The sequence below is a fragment of the Chroicocephalus ridibundus genome, chromosome 3, assembly GCF_963924245.1.
Source record: "Chroicocephalus ridibundus chromosome 3, bChrRid1.1, whole genome shotgun sequence".
NCBI lineage: Eukaryota > Metazoa > Chordata > Aves > Charadriiformes > Laridae > Chroicocephalus > Chroicocephalus ridibundus.
Window position 1 is genome coordinate 62,317,956 of NC_086286.1, and position 16,650 is coordinate 62,334,605.

The following is a 16,650-nucleotide window of genomic DNA, read 5'->3' on the forward strand; positions in this document are numbered from 1 at the left end:
CCACAGACCTCTTTGGCATACTTAAATGATCCTGGATATTACTCTAGTCTCTTTTCCTCCCATAAACCTACTGATGCAACTTGCTTATCATTTTCCGTGGGTTTTATACTGGAAAACTAATAAAGAATCTGCAATATTCTTGGAGGTTTAAATATAGTATTTACTGTTTCCTCTTATTGTTATATTTTGTTCCCTCTTATCTTAATTTCTGCACCTGTGCTTAGTTCTAGTTTCCCTGCCATGCTCCGGATTTTCAGTGGTAGTTCCTGTTGGAATCACTCTCACCACTTTTTGCAAAATGAATTGCAAACAATTGAGCAAGATCCATGTTTTTGCTTAAAATCGTCGGAATTGCTTCTTACCTCACTGTCCTTTGTTCACCACCACCACGTGTGGGAAACTTTTCCTATATACGTTTGCTTCTTTTCACATTCCTGATTGCAGCCTGTCCAGAGATCGATGCTGAAGTTGCCCTGACTATAGTACCCACTTCTTGAATCTTTTTGGCTTCTCATCTATTTCCTCACATCTTCCCCTACATTTCCCATCTGGCTTCCCATCTATTTCCTCACGTCTCTTTCTTACAAATCTTCTTTCAGGAACTTTTATAAATTTTGTGTTTCGTTCCATAATATTCCTCTCTCCTCTCTTTCATCTTCCTTCTTTTTGTGTTACTGGTTGCTTTGTCACCCACTATACTCAATAGATGTATATATACTTCCCTTTTCCTGATTGTTGTCTGTATTCTCCAGTTTTCCTAAGCTCATTGAGCCTGGGGACATTATACTAGGTATTATACAGTGCCTTCAGTGCAGGTCTTACACTTCCTTTTTCTTTTCCTCCACTTTTTTTTCTTTTTTCTTTGATGACAATAAACATCCAAGGCAAAACTCATAACTGCTGTCAGATCAGGGCAGGCTTGAGGAGCATCATTTCATCTTCCTCCTGAAGCTCGGTTCAGCTTGGCACAGTGACACCTGACTGGCTCTAGAGGGAGTCAGCCTGGGCCAGTGGGGACTTTTTGTGCCTCACCATCAGGTAGCAGCAGCCCTAGAGAAAGTCAGGAAGCCGCATTAGTGGTCCTAGGACTACGGGCAGAGAAGAGGGGACCAGGACCAGTGGCAACCATAGGTTTCTGAGTGGATTATCCTTTCTATTGCTTGTTGATGTATTTACTATCAAAAAAACCTCCCTGAAAACTAGCAAGTCCCAATTCAGCAAAACTTTTATTGATTTGAGTAGAAATAGTTAAAATAGGATGATGAGTGAGTGGTAATTCAGATTGTGAAAGTCCGTGGGAATCGTAGCGTAGACTGAAAGTGAGCTCTGAACTTTACCTACGAAGCATCCCTCCCAAGAAGTTACTTTAAAATTTATCACCAGCTATTACAAATAGGTATTGTGCAATGGGAATCAGTGGAGACAGGCTGGCTTACTTGTTCAAACCAAGGTCTGATCCACTGATTTGGGGATCTGATAGCACTCCATCCAAATGCAGCAGAGTGCTTAAGCAAGTACGTGAAGATAGCAGGTAGTTTAAAAAGTCAAAGGTAAAGTGGAATGACAAAGTACAAAAGATGTGCAGTGTTTTTTCTTCTAATGAGCTTTAAAGAACAATTTCCCCCAGTTTCTGAATTTTATGTAAATGCTGCCATCAAATTTTCCCGTTAAGCCTTTTTTAGCTACCCGCATGTCTTTCTCAAATGCTGAAGAAAACCCCCAAATACATGAAATGCCGCTTCAGGAAAATTCCTTATTTTAGTGCCCGTTACCCAACCGCTGCAGTTAGCAAAGGCTTGTGGCCCTTTGGGCCTGGGGCTGGGGTGGCCCAAGGGGCCCCTGGGGCAGAGGGTGCCGGGGCGGCGGGTGACAGTCTGTGTTGTTCATTGCAGTGCCCGGCGCCCCTGGTGCCCCCGCCAGCAGCCCGCCGTGCACCGTCAACATCCCCATCGCCCCCATCCACAGCTCGGCCCAGGCCATGTCGCCCACCCAGAGCATCGGCCTGGTCCAGTCGCTGCTGGCCAATCAGAACGTGCAGCTGGACGTGCTGGCCAATCCGCCGGCAGAACCGGGGGGCGAGGGGGCGGGACCGGCACCCTTCCCGGGGGCTCCAGGCCGGTTCCCCGGCCCTGGGGCCGGGGCGCTGGCCGGAGGAGCGCTGGCCGGGGGGGAACTGGGCCGCACCGCCCCCGCACCCCCTGTCCTCGCCCCACCACCCCCTGCGCCCCCCGCCATCGCTCTGGCCGACCTGCGGGACCACAGCGACCGCGAGCACGAGCCCCCGCCCAAGGCCAAGGCCCCACGGCCAGGGCCACAGATGGTGGAAGGAGATGCTGTCGTCTTCGGGGCTGCCCAGGAGCTGCAGCTCAACAAGATGAACCCCCCACCGCCCTACCCTGGCACCATCCCCGCTGCGCCGACCTCTGCCCCGCCACCTCCACCTGGCCCCCCGCAGATGCCCCTCGACCTCTGCCTGAAAAAGGGGGAGTTCTCCCTCTACCCGGCGGGGCACTACCAGACGCCCCTGGGGTACGAGCGGATAACGACATTCGACAGCAGCGGGAACGTGGAGGAGGTGTGCCGGCCTCGCACCAGGATGCTCTGTGCCCAGAGCACCTACACCCTGCCGGGGCCCGGCAGCTCCGCCACCTTGCGCATCACCGCCGCCGAGAAGAAGATGCAGCAGCCCTGCACCAGCGCCACCCTGAACCGGCTCACGGTCCCCCGTTACTCCATCCCAAGCGGGGACCCGCCGCCCTACCCCGACATTGCCAGCCAGCTGTCCCAAGGCAGAAGTATCGCGCAGAGGCTGGACAGCAGTATCATTCATGCGACTCTGCGGAGGAACAGCAGAGAGGCAGCCCTGAAAATGGCTCAGCTGGTGGACGGTCAGAGAGCCACCTTGCAACTTCCCCCAAAAGCCAAGAGCAGCGTTGTGACGGCGCAGTACCAGCAGAGAGTACCCACCGCCTTGTACACCTGCAGCCAATGCAGCAGCGGCGGCGGTGGCAGCAGCAACGTGAGCACTGGTGGTGTGAGCAACATCAGTAGTGCCAATGCTAGTAGCAGTGCTTCCAGTATTGGTGGCATGAGACCTGATCTGAGCACGGGGAGTGGCTCCCAGCACAGCTCCGTCATCGCTCACTCTGTCAGTACTTCGCCTCTGGCCTCCCAGTCCTCCTACAGCTTGCTGAGCCCGCCTGACAATTCCCGTGACCGAGCAGATTATATCAACTCCGCCTTCACAGAGGATGAGGCCCTTTCTCAGCACTGCCCAGTGGAGAAATCAATACGTGGGCATGTACCCGTGGCCTTGACGGAGGCTGCCCTCAGCGTAAAACGGCCACCACCATACCAGTGGGACCCTATGGTGAGTGAAGAGATATGGGTTCCTCAGGAAAGGACATCTCAGAGCTCAGTGCCCAACCCTCTAAAACCTACTCCTCTCATCATCGGTCAAGCTCAACATCTAGATATGTCTCGAGTGCCGTTTGTTTCCCCTAAGTCTCCAACCAGTCCCACTGCCACTTTCCAGACAAGTTACGGGGTTGGAGTACCTTACCCAGGAAGCTACAGTGCCCCTCCCCTTCAGGGAATGCAGCCCCCCTGCTCCCCCAAAGAAGCTCTGGCCCCAACACAGTTTGCACAGCAGGAACCCACAGTTGTGCTTCAGCCAGGTTATCCATCCAACCTCTCCTATTGCCCTTTGCCACCCATGTACCCGGGAAGTAGCGCCTGCTCTAGTTTACAGCTGCCGCCAATCGCCTTGCACCCGTGGAGCTCCTACAGCACCTGCCCACCTGTACCGAACCCCCAGGGCACATTGCCCCCCAAGCCGCTCCTCGTGGTGGAGAAGCCAGTGATGTCTCCCCCACCAGCAGAGCTGCAGGGACATGTGGGCACAGAGGTAATGGTGGAGACAGCAGACACCTTCCAGGAGGTGCTCTCCTTGACGGAAAGCCCTGTTCCTCAAAGGACAGACAAATTCGGCAAGAAGAGCCGGAAGCGCCTGGACAGTCGAGCAGAGGAAGGAAATGTGCAGGCTATCACTGAGGGCAAGGTCAAAAAGGAGGCAAGGACGCTGACTGACTTCAACTCACTGATATCCAGCCCTCGGCTGGGGAGAGAAAAGAAGAAAGTCAAGAGCCAGAAAGACCAGCTGAAGTCCAAGAAGCTAAACAAGACGAATGAGTTTCAGGACAGTTCAGAGAGTGAGCCAGAGCTTTTTATTAGTGGGGACGAACTGATGAACCAGAGCCAGGGCAGCAAAAAGGGTTGGAAAACTAAAAGGAGTTTGAGGACAGCCAGTGAGCTGGATGAATTCAAGTGCCGGAAGGCCAGCGAGAAGGAGGATGGGAGGCTGGGGAGCCAGGGCTTTGTGTACGTGATGGCCAACAAGCAACCGCTGTGGAATGAGGCCACGCAAGTCTACCAGCTGGACTTCGGAGGGCGGGTGACCCAGGAGTCGGCAAAAAACTTCCAGATTGAACTGGAAGGACGACAGGTAGGAGGGGGCAGCAACTGCAGGCTGGGATGGGGGATGGGGGATGGGGGTTGTGAAAGTTGGGCCAGAAATAAGCTCTGCCTCTCATGCAGCTCGTTGCCTCCTGCTTGTGTTAGCTGCTCTGTGAAAAAAAACTTTGCCACATGGTTGATAAAAACCAACCATCAAAGGTATAGATTCAGAATGGAGGGTGAAGTTTAGTTGTAAAGTAAATGTACAAAATATATTTGGTCTTAACTCCAGTCGGACACGGGAATAAGGGCCTCCTTTAGATTCACTGGCTTTCACTGCTGAAGGTAGGTGGGTTTTGTAATAAACACAACAGATCTCCCCAACGGTAGCTGCGTTTGCCATTGGTGGTTGTGGATGGCAGCTAGCTGAGTGAACACTGCTCCCTTCTTGCAATGCTCACAGAGGTTGGCCAGTCAGCAGATAGCTAAGGTAGAGAAGATGGGTGGGCAGTTAGGTTTTCTCCATGCCAGAATTTCCCCTTGTGGGTTACCAGGCCTCTGGGGCTGGTTCTTCTTAATGCTAGAGAAGGGAGGCACTGACCCTTCCTGGAACAAAGTGCTCCTGCGCCGCTTCTGAACTGCCTGTGGGGAGAGGGATCTGTGGATAGTTCAAAAAATCAAACCATTTAATTTTAGGCTCTCTCATCTTGGCCTGAGTGGGATGTTATTACACCAAACCCAGGCTATTAAGTGGTGTCGGTCAGCAGGAGACTCAGGAGACATGTATTTATTTCCTTGTCCAGCTGTCCCATCTCTGTAAGTCACTTTGATTTATTAAAGACATCAAGGCTCTCAACTCCCTGATTTAACTTGGGAGTTAGATGTCTTAATTATCCAATATGCGTGACCAGTGATAGTCTCTTGGTTTTGTTTGTCTGTAACAACAGCTCGTTAAAAAGGCAGCGATCAGAGCCATTTATATCTTTCTTCTTCAGTTAAATGGCTATGGATATGTGCCCATGGACAGCTGAGCAAAATCACCTGGCCACGGGTTTTGTTGGTGGGGGAACAAAGCCTGACTAGGCTTGCGCAAACAGCCTCCATTCTAGCTCAAGGAACTTCACCATAGAGCAAATAGGATCTGGGCTTCTGATGAAGCAAATGAAAAAGCAGTAATAATAGGCCAAACTTCAGATATTCCCTGCAGAAGAACAATGAACAACCTGACTAGCCTTGCTTTACATTTCAAACAGCTCCCACTGCCCCTTTGCTAATTCGTTCTCAGTGTCATTATGTGCTAGTGAGCTTTATGCAAAGGAAAACAGAACTGCCAAGAACATGCAGCTTACTGGCTCTAAAGTGCTAGATTCAGGGAGTTGGTTATTCCCCTTCCCTGAAAGCTCCTTTCTTTGAAAACAACAAAATCTGTTTTCCTAAGGGTCTGATGATAGGGCCTCTGCAAGGAAGAAAATGGTGTTTTACTGCAGGAAGCATAGCGCTGGTGTAACCCGCATCTGCTGAAGTAGTTGGTGACAGTCTACTTACACCAATGCTGTATACGGTCTAGCAAGTTTTAAAGCTCAATTTACTCGATCGAGTCAAATATTGCAGTCAAATACTCTATACAGACAAATAGTACAGTTCTCTTACTCTTCTTTGGCATCATACCTCATTCTGTGAGTAGCCCCATTCATATTAACTCAGGAGGTGGGGTGTTCATACAAAGAAGCAAAAACATTTCGCTTTTATTCTTCTCTGGTTCCTTTTCTGTGGTTCACTTTTTTTGACGTTGTTCTCTTTTTCCTTCCCTTGTCCTCTTCCCCTGCTTCCCAGGTGATGCAGTTTGGAAGGATTGATGGCAATGCTTACATTTTGGACTTTCAGTATCCATTTTCTGCAGTGCAAGCCTTTGCTGTTGCTCTGGCTAACGTGACTCAACGCCTCAAATGAACAAGCAGAGACTGGAGAGAGGAAAATGTTAACCTTCTCGTAAAGTCCAAACCGGAAAATGTCAGGGCAGCCTGCTTTAGGTGTGCCGAGGTGCCTGGGAGCGAAGAAGGCAGTAAAACTGGAATAGTCTCTTGGTGCCCAACAGAAGGGCATTAACTCTAATCAGTCATGGGGTGGAGGGTGGGGGGGGCTGTTTTCTGTTTTGTTTGTTTGTTCGTTTGTTTGTTTTCAGGTGTTTTTCTTTTTTTCTTCTTAAGCTTTGTGCTGGGTCTCAGAAAGAGCAAAGGGTTGAGAGCCATTCAGTGTTACATGGAGAAGTGTGGCTTTTGGCTTGTTGTGGTGGTTCTGCCGTGTTTGCTACAGTAGCTGATGTAAGCCCGTAGGGGGATTAAAAAAGACTGCTCTTTTTGATAGACTGCCTTATATCATGCTGTTCTTTTTAAAACAGGGAACATAACTTTTTTTCTGGTCCAGTTTGTACTACTACTACTACTTACTACCACAACAACATCAGTGATAGCAGCAAAAAAAGAAAAAAAAAGAAGCTATAATACTTGAAGACACGTGTTTCTTCTCTGATCTCTGATAATAACTGAGCACCACAAGTTCCAAGGAGGCTTATGTAGGTCAATGTTTAATTTATAAATAATGATGTATTATTCAAAAGAGAAACAAAATTGTTACCAATGGGTGATCTTAAAACCCACTGTATCAAAGAATTTGATGTCTGCTTCTTTTGTGTGCTGTTATTGGGGATAAACATCTTTCAGTAGGCGACAGAAGATAGAGGAGGAAATAATTACAAGCATTGCTTCTTTTGTTATTGGGGATAAACATCTTTCGGTAGGTGACAGATAATAGGGAAGGAAATAATTATGAGCATTGCTTCTTTGCTCGTCTTGATCAGCAGTATTCTCCAATTTGGCCTGTAGTTGGGAGAGGTACAGTGTGACCAGATGTACCTCTGAGGCCACGCCTGTACATGCTCCTCATTTAAATGTCTTTACACTTTATAAACAAAGTATTTCAAGCAAATGAGAAGGCCCAGTGTATTCAGTCTTAGCAATCAGTATGAATCAAGTTCTACAACAATCTATCAGTGCTTGAATTAGGAAGGAGACAGAAGATAGCAAGTCATTACAGGAAGCAATTTCATCAGGAAAGCAATTTCATTACAGGAAACAACATCATGGCTGTCTGGAGAACAAATGAGTTGAAAGAGGAAGGAAAAATTGGACAGAATCCTCCCATTATCACCTTGCTACTTGAGTAGTCTTTGTGACTGTGGGTTGAGAATATCATGCTCCAGCGAAGAGCGAGAAGCCAAAGTTTACATGGAGTGTTACAGAGGAAGGCTTAATAACTGTAGCATGACTGCAGCTCTTTCTGGTGGATATGCAGACCTGTTGAGCATTTCAGAAGGGTTGCTTGCACAGAAGAACTTCTGTGTGGTCCGTGTGTTGTGCACATATTTATTTGCTTTCTCTCTTTCTCCTTGCCTGCATTTTGCTACAGAATATGTTTTGATATGGAAGTAGTTTCCATAGTAATACACAAACCCCAAAAGTATTCATGTAATAGTAACTCTTTTGAAGTGAAAGGCACACTGAGAAAGTTATGTTGGTTGAGGTGTTGATGGCTGCTTTGTCTTTGTCTTTCATCCGCAGTTTAACTTCTTACTTGAAAAACTCCATGTAACTTAAGGTGAATAGATGTGATTTTCTCTTTTTGCTTTTCTTATGTCCTAATGATAGGGCAGATGTGTGTTGCATTTGATTTATTCTAGAGGAACATATCGCATAAGATAAGAACTTGCTGTAGTAGAAGTTACCAACACGCAGTGAGCTTATAACTTATGCTCCGCTGAGGCTGCTAGAGCTGTACAGCACAGAGGGAGAGTGTAATGCCAGTCAGAGGGGAATTTCAGAGTTGCCAAGGGAGATGACGAGGCAGATCATCCACAGGTAATGTCCCTCAGGATAAGTCCAGGAAAAACCACCTGCAAGATGTTTTCCTTGGAGGGAGGAAGCAGAGGCAGGAAGGAAGGAGCGGGGAAGTAGATGGTACCATGCCTGTATTATCCCAAAGGTCAGCAGCTTCTGCTTGCATGTGGGAGTGGTCAAACACAACATTCTCCTTGGCATTGAGCAGATCGTTGTTTGCTTTGATTAATTTTGTTGAATTTCCATCAGTTATCTGGGCCCATTGGTATTCTTTCTCACGTGCGTGATTTATTCATCAGTTGAGTGCCTGTATGTATAATGTGTGTGGAACGGAGGAACCAAAACGGATTTGGTTCTGATCCCTTTAAAAACAATGAAAGTGTTTCCCTTGGATTTTTGTGGAGGAAGCGCTATTAAGCCCTTTGTCTATATTGAGCTATATGCTATAAAGACAGTAGGTTGAATTCTCAGTCTATGATTCCAATACACAAGGAGGAAAGTTGGCTGATGAGTGTGTCCCCCTGCCCTAAGGTCTGTGCTAACCAGTCATACCTTAATTAGAGTACAAGAGGCACACACTGAATGCTGTAAGAAAAGAAACAGACCATGGCTGGCTGGCTTGCTTGCTGAGGGAAGGGCCACTCAGTCACATGTTAGAAATCTTCATCTGGAAGGAACATCACCTGTAGTTTTAAGCCAAAATTCTTATTATGTGAAAACAACATGATTTTTTTGTTTTTGCTGAACAAAATCTAATCTAATAGAAGGACTTCTGTGTGCAATTTCTTTAACCTTCCAAGAAATGGTATTCCTCTTCACTTGGTTCATTGCCAATTTTTTCCAATTATCAGTAGTTTTATGCTAATGGAGAACCAAGAAATGAAACCCAATACAACAAGTAGCAGAGTTAGTAACTTGGTTTCTTTTGCCCAGGTCATGATTGCATCCTTCTGATGGCACTTACAAAGAGTCTTGGCATAGGAGAGACCTGGTTTCTGCCACAGCAAAGCATAAGGAAAAATTATCATAAATTAGGAAAATAAATGCAATTTCCAAAATCCTTGCCATTTACGTGTCAGAAAATGCTATAGGATATGATAATCTTTATCTTTTTGAAAATAATTTAAGAGTCCCTTTAATTGAGGATTTTAATGGCATAGAGAATACCCAGTATTAGAGAGGGAAAATATTCTCAAATATATAGGATTTTAATGAAAGGAATGGGAATTATGTAAATATCTGAGTGTGCAACTGGATCTTAAATTATACAAAGAACAAGTGAAAGTGACAGTTTTTCTATTGTTCATTGAGATACAACATAGGAAAAAAATTGAAAAGCCCTTTCCTGAAATAATCACTTAAATCCTGAAGATTGCTAATGCATTCAGTCGAAAGACAGATGTTACATTTTATATTTCATTAATAAAACCCAGGTTTTCTGTGGATAACTAAGTTCTTCTAGGAAGAATGTAGCAAAGTGTTCAGAAATACCTAGTTCTTTTATACATACAGTAATTTGCAGTAGTTATGTATGTTTTTTCCAAAGCTTTTTTTTAGTTGTGCAATAATTGTGACTGTCTAGGGGTTTTATGTTTGGGTTTTTTTGTCAGGGTTTTTTGCTGGGTTTGGGTTTTTATTTTGTTGTTTTGGGGTTTTTTTGAGGGAATTTTGAGTGGTTTTTTTTAAAGATAATTTAATGCAGATTTCCTGTTAATGTCCAAAAGACAAATTATTTATCTTGCATTATGTAATATGTGATCTAGGGGTTATTTTATTACTATGTATCAGTGAGTTATACACACTTTCTTATTTATATTTAAAGAGCATCTTTGTAAGTAATTGTTTGCTAGCAGTATGTTTTACTGCAAGAAGTTAAAAATGCATATAGGAAGACCTGTTTTTGCTGGATAGTATGCAAAATTTCATAATGCAGGCAGGCAAAAATATTTTTTTGGCAGCTGAAGGCAGTGAGTTTGCTATGGAGGACTATGTAGACTACAAAGAGTGTAGATGACTTCTTTGGGACCTGCAGAAATCTGTGCTTCTCCACTGTTTTCCTCCTGTGTTTCTAACCATATATTTCAGTTGGGAATGGTTTTAAAAATACAAGGCTTGATTTGCTTTCCATCTTCTTAGTACAGTGCTTTTTCTTGAGATATAAAATAAGGTGGGTTATGTGATAAAAGAGGGTGTAATGATACAGGTTTGGTTTGGAAGAAGTTCACTGCATAGTTTAAATAGGGTTTGGCAATGGCATAATTCAATGCTATGCAGAGATACAAGCAAACTAGCTTGGAGTAAGCTCGCTGAGGCACGAGAAATAGTGCAGCAGTAGATGCATTTTCCTCTGCTCAGACTAATAACACTCCTTTTTCAGCTGGACTCAGCTGATTCCAACCCAGCCATAGTGCTTCTGATATCTGGGCTAGCGCTGCACAGAGCTGATGGAGCTGAGCCCTGATGCTGCCTGCAGCAGCTTTGCCTCTTCAAGACGCACCATCGGAGACCTGGTGGAGCAGGTGTTCCTCCATTCCTCCTTCTAGGCCTACTCCAAGAGCAGTGTGCACCTGCCACGGGGTTTAGGCTGCAGCAGCTTTGGGCAGAGAAAGCGCTGGTGCCAGCCGGTGGCCGTGGTGGCCATTTGAAGTCAGAATCTGCTCCACTGGAGTTGCAAAGGGATGCAACAGAGAACCCGATTCTTTTGAAAAAACAGGGCTGATATCCTCGAAATGTAGCTTCTAACAGAGTCTAAAAATCGATGCTTAAAGTCTGGTATGAATTGCACCATGCATGGAGTGGCAAATTTTAGCTTGAAACAGCGGTAATATCGTGTTTCTGCAACACACTAAGAAACTATGAGAAGAAAGGGGTGAAAGAGGAAATAAAGGAATTACCACGTTAATAATTTTGTACTCGGTTCCAAAGGTAGCAGTAACATCTGCTATGGGCTGCCTGAATATTGGATGTGTGACAGTAAATCTGTTACACAAGTTCATCTCAGTTAGATAAACTTTCTGTCATGCAACCACAAATAAAACAGTTCCACATTTCTCTCTCCAGTTTTGTTCCATTGTTTTTATGAAGATGCATGAAGGTGTACAGGTGTCAGACAAAGATATCTGACTTTGCTGAAGCCTTGAGCCTAGACTTTCTGTAGGTCCAGGCTTTCCTTGATGTGTCTTTTTAGTGTCCTCTCAGAAATTCTGAACAGATTTCAGAGCTTGCCTGATCGTTGCCTCAGACAATTTCTGTGCATTTGCTTTTTGCAGCCTGATGCGTGTGATCCTGTGTTATCTTGGTGCCCTGTTATCTGTCAGAAACAGTTTAAATCCTCATATGAATAGAGCAACATGTGCAAAAACTGATTTGATTGAGAGAAAGGGGAGAGAAGACAGAGTAAGTTTTCACTAGCTTTTAAGAATGTGTTTCCCAGAGCAACAGTTTGGAAATTGCACATTTCTGCAGGGCCCAAACCACTCTAGACCAGTAAATCTCACTTGGAGATTAGTAACAGATGAGTCACTTGTGTGGTATGTTGACAGAGGGCCAACTTCTAGCCTCACTACACGTTTACGCCAAGATACATAAGAGAGTAGGATCCAACCCAAAATGTACTTTCCAATTACTGTGTGATTATAAAGTAAGAATGACTTATATGACCCATATCTCCACTTAAGAAAATTATAAAGCATTAGCCAACAACTGTGCTGACAGTTCCTTATAACTCCCCTGAAGAATACTGGAAGTAAAGTCCTGGCCATATAGTAGTCATTCAGATTTTTGCCTTTTATTCCTATTTCTAGGATTCCATCATGGGAGAGCAAGCTGTTTGTGTTATTTAGGGATTGACATAATGGTGTTCCCAGTATAAGAGAGCAAATGTTATCATGCTGCTGACAAAAATGGAAAAATTCTGGAAGATGTATTTTTTCATTTTCAAGTCCCTTCACCTTCAAGGCAAGCACAATCCTGCATCAGCAAATAGCAATTTAGAGTCCTGCTACGCTCAGGAGGAGTCAGCAGGTAGGCACCACAAGTCCTCTTTGCAGGATTGGAATTTAGATGCACCATTCTTCAAGGAATAAGATTAATTACTACTTGTGAGCAATGGTCTATGTGAATTATTTTATCTTTGTATTTAATTAATTTTCTTCTAAAAAAAATACTGCAGAGAAGTTTTCAGATTAAAAGACAGCTTTGCGTGTTGCCTGATATCTCTGAAGATGTATCAAGAGATAAGTTATTTGGGCAGTTTGATTGTTGCTACAGCTAGAAAATTAGATTTTTAAGACAAAAGCAATTAACCAAATAAAAGAATGAAATAGGAAGCAGTGAAGCAATTCTTGCTAAGAAAATTAAAAACTTCACCCTTCAACTTTTGATTTTGCAAATAGATCTATAATGAGAAATTTGTGCTTCAAGGCAAATTGATTGTTGTCGAGCATTATGCAAGTGTGCGGGTTTGCTGACCCAGAGCTGACTGCAGGATTAAAACAACATGATTTTGTGAGATTTAAAATTAAATAAATGAAAACACTGAATACTTACTTATCCAGAGCATTCAATGAAAAAATTAGATGGTATGATGTTAAAGCCTGCCAGTTTATTCTTAATCCTGGCCCTCCAATTTACATTATTACCAATTTAAAAATATGATCTGTTTCAGCAATTCTGAATCCTGACAAATGTTGTCTATTTGTGGAATGTTTATCTTACTGGCCAAGTAGATGGTTTAAGATACGGATTAAGATTAAAGTAATAATAAAAGAGAAATATTTTTGAACATTGTGCAGACACCTGAGTTTCAAGTAGTTCATTGGAATAGTGCTCGGCTTGTAATTCCTACCTGTATTGTTTCAAGTTATTTGTTCAGAACTTTCCTAATTTTTCCCTTTGTTTGTTTTGTTTGCTTGACACACGTTTTGCCTTTGGTTTCCTTTCATTTCACTATTTCTGCATTCTCTGCTTCGTTTTCTTTTTCTGTGTTGTGCGTTTGGGGAAGGGTATGTCTGTTTAAGATCTCGTTGTTTATTGTAGATAAAATATATGGTGTTGTGGAATAGCATGGGGATGCATTTGATTGAAAAGGCACTGTAGTGTTTCCTGAAAAAGAAGGGGAGTTGCATTTGTTTATAAATGCATTATTTTGGTACTATAACTTTGAACATGATTTTGGATTTTTTTCTTTTTTTTTTTTTTAATTTAATGAGCATATAGTCATGCAGGTGCATGCGTTCTTAAGCTAGCAAGCCCAGCATGTTTTTCTTAATGCTTTTGAAAATCTGGTACACAATTTGTGTACTTTTACATACCTATACTATTTTTAAAATATATTTTTTGGAATCTCAAGTTTTCTTCTTTTTTTCTCTCCTCAGTATACCGTGGTATACCTGGTTTCCATTGTACTTAAAAACTACCCTGACCTGCCTCTCCTTTTATGTATCTTGTGTAATAGGTTTTGCAGGAGGTGCCTAGAAAGCGTTGTTGGTTTCCCTATAAAAATGTGGTTTGTCCAAATTCTTTACTGTCTACATGATTGAGAGATGGACTGATTGCCCTATTTTTCCTTGATGATTTGGAGTTGTAAGAGTTGTCCAGCTGTTGCTTAATAAAATTTTGCAGACTAGAAAATTCCTGACTTGTTTTTGTTGTATTCTGCGTTTTGTCAAGCACCTTTAATACTTTTAAAGCAGGTGACAAATCTGGGCTGGAATGACCTGAATAATAAATGACCAGATGCCCTTACGCTTTCTCTTTTCATTAGCTGTTTCCGCAAGTTCCACTGAACCTGATGTGTGTACCAGCGCAGCATACTTTGTGTCATTCATATGGGAGGACAGATGGCAAAGGTTTTGTGGTAATAATGTGCCTATCTGCCTGGATATCAGCTGATTCTTGTGCTACTTCTCCTCTGCTTATTTTCCTTTCTAAGGAGATTACCTCTGGGGTTTGTGGTATTTCTCATTTTGTCATTGATTTACTGGAAATTTTAACATTACCACGAGGGATTCCTCTGTACTGTCATAACAGAATAAAATGCCATGATGGCTAGTGTTCATTCTCTGGTTTTCACCTAATATAAGCATTCTGGGGGCTGTGGAAATAAAAAAGGTAGTAAAGTAGCTTACCTGCATAATAAACATCCTAGTTAATGGCATAAATGTGAGAATCCTGGCACGGATCCTTGTGATGGACCCAGGTTACCAGTAGAGTTTTGCAGGGGTCTGTGCCAGATCCTCACCTGTTTGCCATATTCATGGGTGGCCTTGCGAAGAGTTTGAACGCTGAGCTGCAAAGTTTACTGATGGTATGAAGTTATTCAAAATAGTAAAGGCAATGGCCCATCGTCAAGAATCTCAGAAAATCTTTATGAAACTTGACAATGAAATGACAGGTGACACTCAGGTAAATGTAAAGTGATACACATGGGGAAACAACAGTTCTAACTTCGCTTTTGCAGTAATGGCCTCTGTAGTGACCTTTACTACTCAGAAGAGACCTCTGAGAGTTTGATAGATTGCTCTCTGAAAACATCAGGTTAGTGCTCAGCAGCAGGCAAAAGAAGAAAATAAGATATTGATAATGTTTGGGAAAAGAATTGACAGAAAAGCAGAAAATACAGGGTCACTGTATAAAACTGTTGGTCACCACACTTGGCATACTGTGCAGTACCAGTCCCCTTGTCTTAGAAAAGGTAGATTAGATCTAGAGAAGATACACAGCAGGGTGAAAAGAATAATCAAAGAAATAAATCAACTTCTACATGAGGAGTAACTGCAAAGCATAGGAGTCTTCAGCCTGGAAAAGAGATAGCTTAAAGGGATCGCTAGAGAGCCATCAAAACAGGTGTAATGTGGAAAGGTGGGTAGGGATTTTCTGTAGATTGTCTCTTACTGCAGAAAACCTAGGAGCTGTAAAATTAAAATAAAGTGAAATAATAGTGGGGCAGGATATTAAACAAAAGGAGGTGGTTCTTCAAGGAGGTGAGCAGCAGACCACTTTGCCAAATGATGATGTGATGCAAGAAGCTTACAAGAATTCAAGCAAGACTGGAAAAGTGCATTGTGACTCTAAAGAAACTGCAACAGGGGCAGAAAGTTCCCTGAGCTGAAAATAGTCAGAGGCTGGGAGAGTATTAGGGGAAATACCGTATGAATTTACTCTGTTCTTGCTCTTCCTGAGGAATCTGCAAATGGTTCTTGTAGGAGACAAAACACTGGGCTTAAATGGATTCTCACTGTGAACTAGTGTCACCATTCATACACCAGCATTTCTGAAACAACCTTAAGGCTGGAGTGTCAGCCTCTGGCAATGAGGAGAAGGGGGAGGATTCCCAACCTGGTGTCTGAATGCGTTGCACTGCAACTGCGTAAAGTCCTCTTCCAGCATCAGCACTGCTTGGGAATGAGTGCTGGGGGTCTGCCAACACTTGTCAAATCTCCCTTGGCTCTAGATGAGTTTACAGGTGAAATTCAAATTCTACTAAAATGCAGAAATTATGAAATTAGTTGTTAAGTTTGGAGACAGGGAAATGGAACGGCAATACAGCTTCTGTTGTGGCACTCTGCTTTGGCCTTGTGCTTTTTTTTGCTTTTTCCTTTGGCTAGTTTTGGTGTTTCATTGGCCAGGTGATCTAAGTTGATTCATGTAGTTTCCTTTTAGATCAAGGTTCCAGCAGTTTTCAGGTTTTTCCTTCTTTGTGTAGGATATTGACGTAAGATATAGACATCTTCTGCTTCCCTGCCCTTTTTTAGTATTAATTTGGGCGTTTCAGCCATCTGCAGCACTGGTAATTGATTGGTAACATGGTAACAATCTGTATCTCCATTGCTCACAGAACTGAGCTAATGCAGTTTGGTTTGTTATTCTGGAAGATTGTTTTTGGAAGGCCCCTCTCTCCTGGGTGCAACTAGCTAAATTTAACACATGTAGTGACTTGTAGTTTGTAAATAAACTTTCTGTACATGTCAGTACATAAATGAGACTAAATAAGAACACTGGAGCTGTAACTAGCTCTTGAGAGAGAGGAGGCATGAAGGAAGCAAACAGATTTGGAAAGGTGGCTTGTTTGGGAGAGATGGCTACTGAGACATGCCTGCCTGGAAATGGCAGATGATGCAAACGCGAAATTTATCAATTAACAGGGCCTGCAGTAAACAGATAAAAATGTGAGCCTTTAGGAAAGTATCCTAGAAAGATTCCCATGATCATTTTCTAGCCTCATAGAGGGATTAATAGCATTTACTTGTTCTTTTTCATACATGATTGCGGTGGTTGTTGATCATAGTGCTATCTTCTTTTT

General features: G+C 43.4%; 1 protein-coding gene across 4 annotated transcripts in view; it reads left to right on the forward strand.

Moving 5' to 3' along the window:
- Positions 1 to 6,818, forward strand: part of TULP4 (TUB like protein 4) — a 148,932-nt gene extending 142,114 nt beyond the window's left edge. For all 4 annotated transcript variants that reach the window (XM_063329404.1, XM_063329405.1, XM_063329403.1 and 1 more), the window contains 2 exons: positions 1,893 to 4,504; positions 6,289 to 6,818. In XM_063329404.1, the coding sequence (XP_063185474.1) occupies positions 1,893 to 4,504; positions 6,289 to 6,405 (2,729 nt within the window). In that variant the 3' untranslated portion in view covers positions 6,406 to 6,818. The remainder of the gene's footprint in view (positions 1 to 1,892; positions 4,505 to 6,288) is intronic.
- The last annotated feature ends 9,832 nt before the right edge of the window (positions 6,819 to 16,650 follow it).